The sequence below is a fragment of the Typopeltis vanoorti genome, chromosome 1, assembly GCF_054136105.1.
Source record: "Typopeltis vanoorti isolate ZY-2024b chromosome 1, IOZ_Tvanoo_1.0, whole genome shotgun sequence".
Taxonomy (NCBI): Eukaryota; Metazoa; Arthropoda; class Arachnida; order Uropygi; family Thelyphonidae; genus Typopeltis; species Typopeltis vanoorti.
The window spans coordinates 153,409,632-153,423,665 of NC_143549.1; the positions used below are offsets into that span (position 1 = coordinate 153,409,632).

Genomic DNA, 14,034 nt, shown 5'->3' on the forward strand with positions numbered 1-14,034 from the left:
ATTTACCATCTTCAGCAAAAATTATACCTAAGTAGCTGAAATGTTTTACTTGTTCCACAGGTTCTCCATTCACAACACAGTTGACATTTTCAATGATTCTGCCTATTTTCATTGTCTTTGTCTTTTTATTGCTGACCTTCATACCATATCTATTACAACAGTTATTCAATTTAGTCAGGGAATCTTGCAAAGTTGTAGTGGATTTATTTAGAAGTATAACATCGTCCGCATAAAGCAAAGAGCTGACATTAACATCTCCAATTCTGATATCATGTTTAATACCACTTTCTTTCATAATGTGATCCATATAGATAATGAATAACAGAGGGGTTAATGTACATTCTTGTCTCACACCAGATTTAACATTAAACCATCTCCCTGTACTTCAATTCTAACTGCTGACTTACAATTCAAATACAAACTAAGAATTGCTTGATATAATGCCCCATTGACACCATATTACTGTAGCGTATTGAATAGCTACTCTCTTGGCACCTTGCCATATGCCTTTTCCAGATCTACAAAACTTAAATACAGATCTTTGTATATTCCCATGCTTTCTCGACTATTTGTCGTAAAGTGAAGATCTGATCCTGACAGCCTCTATTTGGCCTGAATCCAGCTTGTTCTTCACCAAGCTTTTCTTCCACAATTCTTCTCAACCATTTCTCAAGTATACTTGCATAAATCTTGCCAGGAATACTCAGTAGGGAAATAAATACCTCTGTAATTCTCACATTCAGTTTTATTTTCCTTTTTATATATGGGCACTATTAGAGCTCTACTCCAATCATCGGGAATTCATCCCTCTGTACAGGCTTTCTGAACTATGCAGTGCAGCCACTGCAAGACTTTTATACCACCATACTTCAGCTTTCTGGTCGAATATTATCTACTCCTGCTGCCTTTCCACATTTCAAGCCTTTGATGGCTTTTTCTACTTCAAGTATGGATATGTATTCCTGACTGTATGCCTGTTGAGTGGTATTTACCACTGTGCTATCACTGCTTGTTTCATTTAGCAATTTTTTGAAGTAATTACTCCATACTTCAAGGATATCTTTTTCTCCTGTTTTCATGTCACCTTTATCATCTCTAACTCCTTTTACAGCACTCTTTCCTCCATTTCTAAGCTTCAATAACCTCCAGAATATTTTGCCACCTTATTGATATTTATTTTCTATGTTCTTGCCAAAGTCCTCCCATGACTTTTGTTTAGCTAGTTGTTTAGCTTTTTTACATTTGTCTCTGTATTCTCTACGAGCACAAGCTAATTTCTTTGCCAGGAACCTTGGATATGCTTTCTTCTTTTCCTTCACTGCCTCCTTAACTTCCTGTGTCCACCACAGAGTCCTGATTTTTCTATCCTTGCAGACAACTTCACCACATGCCTCTCTGGCTGAATCAATCAGGGTTTTCTTCAAGCCACTGAATCTCCAAGGTTTGGTTCCTGTTCTCAAACTCTTTCATTTTTTCTTCAATAATCTTTGTGTATTTGAGTCTACAGTTCACATCCGAGAGCTCCTGAACTTTTATTCGCTTTAAAACTTTCTTACATGTTATTCTTTTCAATATGAAATTCACTTTTATCCTGCTCAAGACTAAATAGTGATCGCTTCCAATTTCAAATTCTCTGTACACTCTGGTGTCCTGCACCAGGGAGAAAACATCACTATCAACAATAACATAGTCAATGAGACTTTTCTTATTCCTTGCCTCTTCTCTCCATGTGAATTTGTGCACATTTTTATGTTGACACAAGGTGTTAGTAGTAACCAGTCCATGTCCTGAGCAGAAATCCAACAGGTATTTGACATTATTATTAGCTTTGCTCTTTTCTCCAAGTTTTCCCAAAATATTTTTGTATGTCTGACAATCATTTCCTACTCTACTATTCAGATCCCCAACAAGGACCAACTTTTCCTTTTTCATTGTGTCAGTTGCTTTTTCTAAAGCATCAAAAAATTCTTCCACTTCTATCTTAGTAAAATCTTCTGTGGGACCATAGGCACAAATAAGTCTCAATTCAATAGTTCCCCATTCTCATATTTGCCCACATCACTCTACTTGAGACAGCTTGCCATTCAAGAAGATTAGCCTCGTATTTTGTGTTGAATACTATGGCTACTCCTTCTTTTCCTTAATTGTCATTGCCTGAATATAACATTTTGTATTTATTGCTCAGAAAGATCTCACCAGTTTTTGTCTTTTTTTGTTTCAGTCACCCCTATTATGTCGATCTGGTACTTATCTAATTCCTCAGCTAGCTCCATTTCTTTGCCATTCAGGCTTCTTATGTTGATAGTACCGATCTTTAACTCTGGTGATGTTGAGTTGGGGTGTGCTTTCAGATTTATTCAAGTAGCTGACTTTTCGCTGTTTGCCCTGGTTCCCTGGCGAAAGGCGACCTTGTTTAACCCGGCGACGCCCCAGCTGGCATGAAATTTTGTCATGTTGTACCATCATTTTTTATTTTGGTTTAACCAATAAGAATACAATTTGGTCGGCTAAATTCCAAATTGCCAGCCCATCTTCGTTCGTTCAGTAGCCAGGTAGATACCCAACAGGGTGCACCACGAGAAGGTAAGGATTGGACATTAGGTGAGAAGCCCTGGTTGGTTCTCCGCATTCCTTTAAAGGCTATGTGGAGGTCTCCTCTTAGTTATACAGCTTTTTTCCCTTTACCTTTGATAATACTCAACCTCAAGATTTTATTTCTCTTCTTGGGATAACTTATACTGCTAGCCTCCTCTGACACAAACACCTCATATCTATCTCTATAGCCTCCAAAAAACTTGGGTGTTCTTTTATGCTTCTTATCTATGTATCTTCTAATCCTATACAACAGTGTCTTTAAACTACTTATCTCACATATTAGGATAATGCATGAAAAATCCTGACTGAAAATGCTTTGTTGTTATCCAGGAAAGGACAATCAAGTTGAACAGATTATCCTCTCCCGTCCTCTCTCTCTCTCTCTCTCTCTCTCTCTCAAAAACATTGCTTTTACTTTGTCTTTTAAATGGTCAAGTTCATAATATGAGTCGTCATAACTCAGTTGGTATTGACAAAGATTCAACATTAAAAAATATACGTGAGATTTGAAAAAGAAGGTGACCACTGCAAAAATGCATCCTTATTTTGAAGTTCTGAGAAGAATGAATTTGGACCAGCTTTGAATTCTAGATTCACATCCAAATCTTCTTCTTCTTCTGCAGCTTATCCCACTTAAGTAAGGCTGCTGTTTCTAATTAGTCTCCTCCACATCCTTCTGTCTTGGGCTATAACCACATCTAAGTTCTTCATCCTCAGGTCTTCTTCCTCCTCCAGCCCCCTCCATGTCTTCTTTGGCCACCTCTGCTTCCTCCTGTCCTGCACATCCATCTGCATGACCTTTCTTCTCACATACTCTTCCTCATCACATGACCAAACCATCTCAAACTTTCCTCCTGTATCTTCGCTCCTAAGTTTGTAACTTTCACTATTCTGAGTAATTTCTCAGACATTCCTTTCTGGTCACACCACACATACACTTAAGCATTCTGATCTCTGCTGCTTCCATCCTGCTGATGTTATTTTTCTTCAGGGCCACAGTTTTCATAGATATGTCAGAGCTGGTCTCACCACTATCCTGTAGATTTTTCTCTTTAGACTGACAGCATCCCCTTATCACATAGCACTCCGGCCATCTCACTCCAGTTCCTCCAACCAGCTTGTATCCTGCATCCCACTTCCTTCTCGGCCTGTTGAACCTAAGTATCTAAAGTCAATAACCTTCCTGATGAGATTTCCTTCCATCTCCAATCTGTCTCTTGGCTGCCATCCCCCTTTGCATATACTCTGCCTCACACCTCTCTCTCTTACAGTACTCTCCTCCATCTTTCTAATTTACTTGCCACTTCTTCTCTTGATTCTGCACACAGCATGATGTCATCCGCATACATTATCCAAGGCACGTCTTCTCTCTTCTCCTCCGTCACACCTCCATCACAATATTAAACAGGAACGGACTTAATGCTGACCCTTGATGTAAACCGACTGTTACTTGAAAGGTTTGTCTCTCCCAGGCAGGTCTGAACTCTTGTCTTCACATTTCTATACATCTCCTGCACCAACCTGACATATTTCTCCGGTACCTTCTTCTCCCTGAGACTTCTTGCCTTTGCACTATATCGAACACTTTGTCCAGATCAATAAACAACAGATGTAGCTTCCGTTATTTCTCTCGAAACTTTTCCATCATTTGCTGTAATCCAAATATAGTATCCGTCGTCAATCGACCAGGCATGAAGCCAAACTGCTCCTTTGCAATCTCCATCTCCTCCCTCAGTCATCCATCAAGAAATTGAGCTAGCTGAGGAATTGGATAAGATCGACATAATAGGGCTGACTGAAACAAAAAAGACAAAACTGGTGAGATCTTTCTGAGCAGTAAACAGAAAATGTTATATTCAGGCAATGACAATCAAGGAAAAGGAGTAGCTATAGTATTCAACACTAAATACAAGGCTAATCTTTGTGAAAGGCAGGCAGTCTCAAGTAGAGTGATGTGGGCAAATATCAGAAGAATGGCGAACTTGGATAATGAGACTTATTTGTGCCTAATGGTCCCACAGAAGGTTCTACTAAGCTACAAGTGCAGAAATTTTTTGAGGCTTTAGAGAAAGCAACTGAAACAATGAAAAAGGAAAAGTTGGGCCTTGTTGGGGATCTAAATAGCAGATTGGAAATGATTGCCAGACATACAAAAATGTTTTGAGAAAATTTGGAGAAAAGAGCAAAACTAATAATAATGGCAAATAACAGTTGGATTTCTGCTCAGGACATGGACTGGTTATTACTAACATCATTTTCCAGCATAAAAATATGCACAAATTCACATGGAGAGAAGAGACAAGGAGTAAGAAAAGTCTCATTGACTATGTTATTGTTGATATTGATGTTTTCTCCCTGGTGCAGGACACTGGAGTGTACAGAGGATTTGAAATTGGAAGTGATCACTATTTAGTTTTGAGCAACATAAAATTGAATTTCATATTGAAAAGAATGACATGTAAGAAGGTTTTAAAGTGAATAAAAGTTGAGCAGCTCTCAGATGTGAACTGTAGACTAAAATACACAAAGATTATTGAAGAAAAAATGAAAGAGTTTGAGAACAAGAACCAAACCTTGGAGATTCAGTGGCAAACCTTGAAGAAAACCCTGATTGATTCAGCGAGAGAAGCATGTGGTGAGGTTGTCTGCAAGGATAGAAAAATCAGAACTCCGTGGTAGACACAGGAAATTAAAGAGGCAGTGAAGGAAAAGAAGAAAGCATAATAAAAGTTCCTGGCAAATAAATCAGCTTGTGCTCTTAGAGAATACAGAGACAAATGTATGAAAGCTAAAACCTGTGTACAACTAGCTAAACAAAAGTCATGGGAGGACGTTGGCAAGAACATAGAAAATAAATATCAAGATGTCGGTAAGATATTCTGGTGGTTGTTGAAGAAGCTTAGAAATGGAGGAAAGAGTGCAGTAAAAGCAGTTAGAGATGATAAAGGTTATATGAAAATGGGAGAAAAAGATATCCTTGAAGTATGGAGTAATTACTTCGAAAAATTGCTAAATGAAACAAGCAGTGATAGCACGTTGGTAAAAAATACTCAACAGGCATACAGTCAGTAATACATTTTGATACTTGAAGTAGAAAAAGCCATCAAAGGCTTGAAATGTGGGAAGGCAGCAGGAGTAGATGATATTCGACCAGAAATGCTGAAGTATGGTGGTATAAAAATCTTACAGTGGCTAAGTAAATAAATAAATTATGTGTGATGATACAGCGTTTTTCCCCCTTTTTACGGGAGTTCATGGTACCATCTAATCCCTCCAAATTTTATCTAGGCTTCGGAACCAGCATAGGCTGATGAATCAGCCCTATGGCTGAGTCAATATTTCTGACTGTAATCCGTGTGTGTCCTCAGACCGGTTTTCACCTGCTTGTGGGATGAAAAACCCTGCTGTCCACCCATAGGAAGTTAGTAGTGATGTAAATTTTTCATGTAGTACTATCACATTCTGTACACCCCTTGAGGGTACATGTCAGGAATGTGATGTCTTCCCCATGATTGTGTTAGGGTACCTACCAAGTTTGAGGGTATTTTTTTTTTCTCTACTACTTCTCTCTGCAGGCTGCTCTGAATAGGGATACTTGAATTTGAAATACTCTATACCTTTGATATTCCCATGTTTTTATTTCAGTTGCATTGTACCATATGGCATATCACTGAATATGTTGAAATGAAAATAGAATAAGTATTGCATTCAATTTTATTTCTTACTAGGATTCATTGAGAACAGCTGTATGTCGACAGTCACAACTGAGTATTGAAAGTGATGTAGAAGGTGACAGTAGCTCCAATGTTAGCAGTCATGTAGAAGAGCCCTCCAGTGCACCCAAAACCCCTGAATCTGGTAGGTTTTTAAAACCTAATGTTTGTAATTTTGTTTATTTGGTGCTATTTCTTGTCATTAGCAGGCTATGATTGGGGAAACTAGTGAATTAGTGCTCCTTTAGGATACATACCAAAATTTGATGATGATGAATGAATTAGAAAGATTAAAGCACTGTAGTGATATGAATGTATAAAAAGTAATTGTGTGTTACTTTTGTTTGTTTAATCAAAAGTAAGTATGAGAAGGAGAGAAAAGAACTAGAATTTGTTCTTCTTCTTTTTTAGTTTGAATGTTTTTAGGCATAGTGTTTAGTAACGATGATAAATTAAATATGGAAAATTGGAGTAAGGTTGTTGGAGGAAAGAGTACTATAAAACTTATCACATTGACATCAAAACTGAAGATAATCATATTCTTTGAAATTAATTTAATGATAATAATGTTGTATTGAACACTCAGAGAGGCTAAACCTGATTCACACTACTGTTGTTAGTTGTTAAAAACAAAAATAAAATTCTTAGTGAAGTAAAAAGTTCTACACTGGTTAATACTACAATTATATGTTAACGTGGCAATCTTATTGCTGAAATGGAAAACTTTTAATGGTGTAGATGGATGAACCAAACTGGTTGGCATGTTCCCTAAAGCCAATGTATTCTGAATGACTTTTGTTTGCAAAAAATTCTAAATCTTCATTTTGTATAGTAACGCATAAACAAGTGCTTTTTTATCATTTATGCATATATATATATATATATATATATATATATATATGACTGCTTGAAAACATTATTAAACTATTACGTGTGGTGGGAGGGGGGGCAGGGAGTATTTTGTTCATTGAACAAAATACTCTACTATTTTGCTACTATTGTATTAATATAATCAAAATTGCTACTATTGTATAGCAAATTTCATTGAAATTTGCTATACATTAGTAGCTTGGAACCTAACATGTTGTATTACCTGGGTGTGCTTGCAGTAGGAAATATTCAAGAGGAATGCAAACATGATTACATATCAGTACTCGATGTGGAAAAGCCTATCAAAAGTCTGAAATCTGGAAAGGTAGCTAGAGTAGATGATATTTGACCAGAAATACTGAAGTATGAAGAAGTTTTGCCGATTATTGCAGTAGAATTGTTAATAGTTCCCATCTGCAAAAAAAAGGAATAATGCTAAATGTGAGAATTGCGAAAAAATTTCTCTAGTAAGCTCTAGTTAAGATTTTGATTTAAGAAGAGGCTGAAGACCAGCTGAGAGAAGGACAAGCTGGGTTCAGACCAAATAGAAGTTGTGAAGATTAAATTTTCACTTTATGACAAATAGTTGAGAAATCATGTGAATATAGCAAGGTGCCCAGAGAAATGCTTTTCAAAAGGCTACAATTATATGGGGTAAATAGAACATCATACATAGAAATATGTAGTCTATGTTTAAGTAGTAAGTTAGCAGTTAGAATTGAAGGAAATGCAGGAAGCAGTTCGATGTAAAATCAGGTATAAGACAATGATGTGCATCCTGAAAGAAAGTGACATTCCACTTGATATTAGAATCGGAGATATCAAACTTAGCTCCCTTCTCTTTATGCAGATGATGTCATACTTCTAAACACCTCCAGTGCAAGTCTCCAAGCTTGTTTAACTAAATTGAATAATAGCTGTAACAAACTTGGCATGAAAATCCGCAATAAAATGACCAAAACTATGAAAATAGGCAGTAACGTAGAAAATGTTGCTGCATTCTCAATGGAGAACTATAACAAGTAAACATTTCAGTTATTTAGGCACAATTTTTAGTGAAGATTGCAAATTAAATCTGAAAATGTACAACAGAATAAGCAAAGCTAATATGGTGGTGATCCAGAGTTATATAAAATCATAAAAGGAATTGTCAAAACACTAAACTATCAGTCTTTAAGACAGTGTTCAAATCAGTCTGAAGTTATGGATGTGAAAATTGGGTTAGAAAATTTAGACTAATTTGGAGGAAAGTAGTTTGATAAGGATTATTAATAATATAATCTTAATCATGTAGTACTATGATAGTATCCTTGAGGGTACATATCAGGAAATTGATAATGAAGTCAGATTGTTATGGCAAGTAGTTATTGTATCAATTTATATAAAATAAAGGTAAGTCAATGTAAACACAATTGCTAGCCATAATAAAGACACTAAACAAACCACTGTTAACATACAGATCTTATGAGTTGTGTTATTTAAAAAAAAAAAAAAAAAAAAATACAGTTGGTCATGGAATGGAGACCACTGATTTTGGGAGTAAACAGCTTGCATAAGTAGTAGAATATGTTAAAAAATGGCAGTATCAGACAACTTCACATTAATTGACTATGCAACCAGCTATTGTGGATGAAATATATTGTCCTATTATTTCAGTGATGTCCCAATGGTGTGTCAGTGATATTTCTGTGGTACATCTATTATTCATATTTTGCATGATGATAAAATACATCATGGTTAGTAGGGTGTTTAATATTGAAAATGTGTATGCAAGGCTAATATAAAGTGGTGTGGTCACATAATCATAATGAGAGGTGAATTAGCAAAATTAGTGTTTGAAATAACAAATTGTAGGAAAAAGACCTAGAGCACATAATAAACTGGGTACTAAGATTACAAATAGGATTTGCTTTTGGTAGTTAGAAAAATAAAAGCTGATCATATGAGAGGGACCAGCAGAATAAGGGATTATTTATTTATTCCATATTAGGTTGGCTTGGAAGAAAATTGTTGATCATAATCTAGTAATGACATGGTTACACTATTATAGTTCTATGTTAACAAAGAGGTTCACTGGTTATGTTATTGAATGTATTTACAAGAGGCTGGCATTCCTTCACATGATGGCTTTTGGAACTAAAGGGTGTTTATTCTTATTATGGAATAAACAGTTTTTTTTTTTCTAGCTTTAAGGACTTGATATGTAGTCATGTTTGTTTGGATAATGTAGTCCAGAGAGTGAGTGAGTGTGTGTGTGTGTGTGTGTGTGTGTGTGTGTGTGTGTGTGTGTGTGTGTGTTGGAGGTGGGGAGAGGATGGTAAAATTTTTTTATTGTTGTCGAACAAAATAACAGTGCATTCTTCCAGATTTCAACATGTCTATTCAGAGGCCAGAAATTCATATTATTGTGAAGATTGCTCAGATCTAAAATCAAATGAGACGCTGTCGGTGAACAGGATGGACCAAAATGTGGATCAACATCATACTGATATTTAATCAGTAAACCATGTTGAGCTTAACTTTACAGAACTTATTTTTATCAGCTAAGTCTAAATCACTGACAGTAAATTACTGCTTATTGTGTGTATATTCCAAAGGTAATTTCTCTTTATTACCTTGATGGACCTGTGTTTCATTCAGGATTTCTCCATGAGTGCAGGTCACAAAGATGCCTCCAATGATCTCGATATGGAGCCTCTCTCTTCCATTATACCTATAGATTTCACTAATGGGTTTTCCCATATTGTTGGTGGTCTTCCTGGTTTTCTCTTTATTCTTGGTTGCCAATAAGTATGCTATATGTCCATCTGTTATCCCTGAGTCTGGCTATGTGTCCTGCCCATCTCATCTTGCTTTTATATACTGCAGTCACCACATCTTTTATGCCTGATTTCTCTCTCTCAGTTCCGCATTTCTAACATGTTCCATTTTGCTGATGCTACAAATCCTGCGTTCTCTTTTACGCTGAGTTATCCTGAGGTCAGCTGTGGATCTTGAATGTCAGAATCTGTATTGGTTGTCGCTCATTAATTGGTGGGCCTCTAAGTAGTGAAGGATTAGACTACTAATAACCTTCTCCATTATTTTAGAGAGAGCATAAGCTAAATTTTTTCTTCAACTGCCTTGATATACTTTTGTTTGAACCAGGGCTTGGAAAGAGGATGAGGATTATGGAATAAATGTTGGGTAATGGTCTTCATGCCAGTGAGAATAATTTCTGTAACTCTTTCATAGTAGGTGCTAGGGTCAGATGAGCAGAAACAATAGTCAGACCAAGAAAAGGAGTAGAAATTCCAGAAATCCCAATTGGCTCCTTTGTAATGCCAGAGGGTGTGAGATTGGGAGTGGTTGGCAGAGAGGCGTTCTGTGATAGAGGAGACTTGTACAAGATCGTGGTCTGAGTTGCTGAGAGGAGAGGTGACCTCTATGGGTGTCCGGAAGGGAAACTGATCAGAAAGAGATCTATAGTGTTTGGAGAGTGAAGTAGGTTATCAGGAATTCGAGTAGATAGATATACGACCTGTGTTAGGTTTGTTACTTATAGCAATGACTTTTGTTTCTCATCCAGTTTGGTTGGTGATGGTGTTGGAATAGAGAGTTGTGAATGTTGAGGTTGTTCAGGAAGATGACCTCACTATTCAGGTAGCTGGAGTGCAGATGGTCAAGTTTCATGGAAAGGAATGTGAAGAGATCTTAATGTTATCATTGTTTGAAGACTAGTAAATACAACAAATTAATGTTGCTAAGTGAGGCAAGGAAACCTTGAGCCAGAAAAGGTCAAAAGCAGTGAATTTAATTTAGCCATCTGCAGCAAGCTGTCAGATGCCACCCTTGTAGCAAAAAGAATTACGAATGTGTAGTTTAGGTAGTGGATATAGACAGTAGTAGTAGTAGATGTAGCTGCAATCTATGTTTCTGTTCAGGAATAAGATGTCTGGTATGGAAGACTGCAAGCAGGCCCGACTGGTGACGTGTGCAATATACACAGGTGCCACAGAAGAAAAGGAGCCTAAAAGATGTCAAAAAATATGAGATAAGAGTTTAAACGAACAACAAATGGTACTGAATGGTACATATAATTATGAATGTACATCGTCTTCCATTTGAGCCCCTTCAGATATTCCCCGAAACGAACAAATAAATTCTGAAATTGTATCCTGGACCCAGTTATATCGCTAATTTTTTATTAAAATTTACGAAAATATACTTAAAATAGTTCTTTATTTTTTGATGTATCATAAATCAACTTATGATTAATTGTTGAGTTCCATGTAAAAAAAAAATTGTATAAGCAGGACTAATCCATAGGTAACATTATACTGTAAAGCTGTTTTCATTTGTTTTTCATTTCCTGTTCGTTTTATTCACACTTTATTCAAAAAAACTTTTTTGGAAAGGCACTGAACATTAATCGCACACACAAGAAAAATACCAGGCGCCAGCGCTGATTGCAAGTGATGGTGAATGCCATTTATGTTTGTGTTAATGCCACAGATGTTAGTAAAATCTATGTTAAAGTGAGTTTTTAGTAGAGATTCTGGTTTTGTTTGGTTGTGATGTGATGTTTTTTGATGGGATTGGTTTATGAGGGGAAATTCATTTTTGTCACAATGTTACTGTCTTCATAAGTTTAATCATGATTAGATGAAAGGGTATAGTGAAGATGTGCAAGTGAGAGAAGATACTCTTGAACATGACTTCCATACAGAGAAAATCAGTCTCCATTAAATGACATGGGCTCTACAGTTCCCTCCACATACCACTTCTCAGACTTCTTCTCCAGGCATGATCTGCAGAGTATGTGGCAGTGGGATTGTGCACCCGTTGACCTGGAAGCCTACTGACTCATCAGACATATATCAGTTAAATATGGCAGATGTTATGGGGTTCTAAGTATTCATTATGGGGTTTAATGGAATAAATGCAGCACATATAAATAATTAAACAACACATTTAATCCTATATTTCAGCTCTGTCAGGGAAACTGTATTAAAGTTGCAAAAATATACACAAATTTGTACAAACCCTAGGTGAATGAAATGAATTTCCTAAGTGGAAAAGATTAGACTGAGGGGGTGCCCTCTGTGGGTGATGTTGACTAGCCTCAGTTAAATGGGAGACCTAAGAATTAAAGTTTCTGAAATCTTAAGAAGTTTAATACAACCATATTTATTAAAATTAAATTGGTTTTTAATTCTGCTGCTGATTCTAAAAAAAAATATTTTTTGTGATGAAGTATGGTAATTATTTTCCATTTTATTCTGTGCAAAGCATCTAACACATGGTCAGCAAGCCCTGATCCATCATACTTATGGCAATAGATGCATTTTTTTATGTTCTTCCAGGCAAATGTTAACAGATCTCCTAGTTTGACCATAATATAAGTTGCAGGAACAAAGAACTTTGTAAACACCTGGGACTTGATAGAGAAGGTAGTGGATTCTTGGGAGAGCAGATAAGGATAGCCAGCTTTAGATAAGATTTGAATGCCATGCAGAGATTGTATTTTTTAAGGGTTCTGGCTATTCTTTCTGAGGCACCCTGTAATTCAATGTGTCTGAGACATGTGGCAAAATAGAGAATATATCATCAATATATTGAAGATGTGACATTGAATTACTGTTCTCTAATGGACAGTATTGTATTCAAAATTTTCTCTATACTCAAACTTTTGTGAAAAATCAGTTTTCTCAGGGTGATTTCCACCACTCAGTTGTATTCCCAGGATAATTTTTTTTTTTAATTTATTGCTATATGCTATAATAAATATATTTGCACTTAAAATGGGCTGTTTTGTTTTTTTGAATACCATCTATGGGCCAGAAGCTTCACACCAAACTTACTTTTTCTTTGTCATGCTTGTTTTTAATTAAGACAATATCACCAGATTTACTTCATTTCATTTTCTAAATCATCGTCATTTATCAGTTCTTTTCAGAGGAAGATTTACTAGTACTTTTAAACTAAAGACCAAACGGCCTCAAATTTCTGCAATTGCTGTTCCAGACAAAATATTCATCTTTATCGTGAAAACCTGAATTCATATATATATATATATATATGCATGCATACTGAAGTGTGTGTGGATCCCAGTCTTTAAACTTTCTGTTGATGTTGAGAGGATTTATTCAGAATCTTATTTATACATTTTACAAAGACCATTACATTGACTCTGTCAACTATTGAACATTTTTGTTTACATGAAATATCTTAGAAAATCATAGTTCAGTTAGAATATGTCCATTTTCATTTGTGGTACATAAAAAGTCCTATTTTTATTAATATAATTTTATTTTTTATTTTTGTAATTCTTGAAACTTCTGATTCTATGTGTACTGTCTGTGATGTGGAGATTGTGATGGGACAGTGCAGAGGTAGTCTGAGATCTAATTGTAGAAAGTATTGGTGTAGTCTTTTTGTCTGAAGTCTCAGTGAATGTACAGTTTGAGGTTCTAGTTACTTTTAGATTTCTGTTTAAAGTTATGGCAATTTTTCTATCAGAGATTTGGAGATGTAGCTCTAGATTCTTTGGTTGACTTCCCTGCTACCAGGTTTGTTTGCTGATGCATAGATTAAAGTCCATTTCACAGTTTGATGTGACTTCCTTCATTCCATTTAAAATATGTTTTCTGTGTTCTTGGTTACAGACTACATCAAGGTTTGCTGACTCTGCTTCAGTGCAAAGTTGAAATGTTCCACATTTAAAGAGGATATTAACATTGTAGGTGCATAGAATGATTGGGTTTCTTCAGATCTGATGTTTAGAGTGCTTAATTGTGTTTACTTTTGTGAACTTCCTTGAAGGCTTTTGCTGGCAGGCTACTTCATAACTTTTCTTTGAGAAAAAGGCATGAAA

The 14,034-nt window shown here is 36.0% G+C and overlaps 1 protein-coding gene across 1 annotated transcript in view; it reads left to right on the forward strand.

Moving 5' to 3' along the window:
• The window catches only part of LOC150110552 (serine/threonine-protein kinase 10-like), a 283,018-nt gene that overhangs the window by 88,627 nt on the left and 180,357 nt on the right, over positions 1–14,034 (forward strand). Inside the window, exon 8 of the mRNA XM_090399708.1 lies at positions 6,324–6,453. Within this exon, the coding sequence (XP_090255834.1) occupies positions 6,324–6,453 (130 nt within the window). The remainder of the gene's footprint in view (positions 1–6,323; positions 6,454–14,034) is intronic.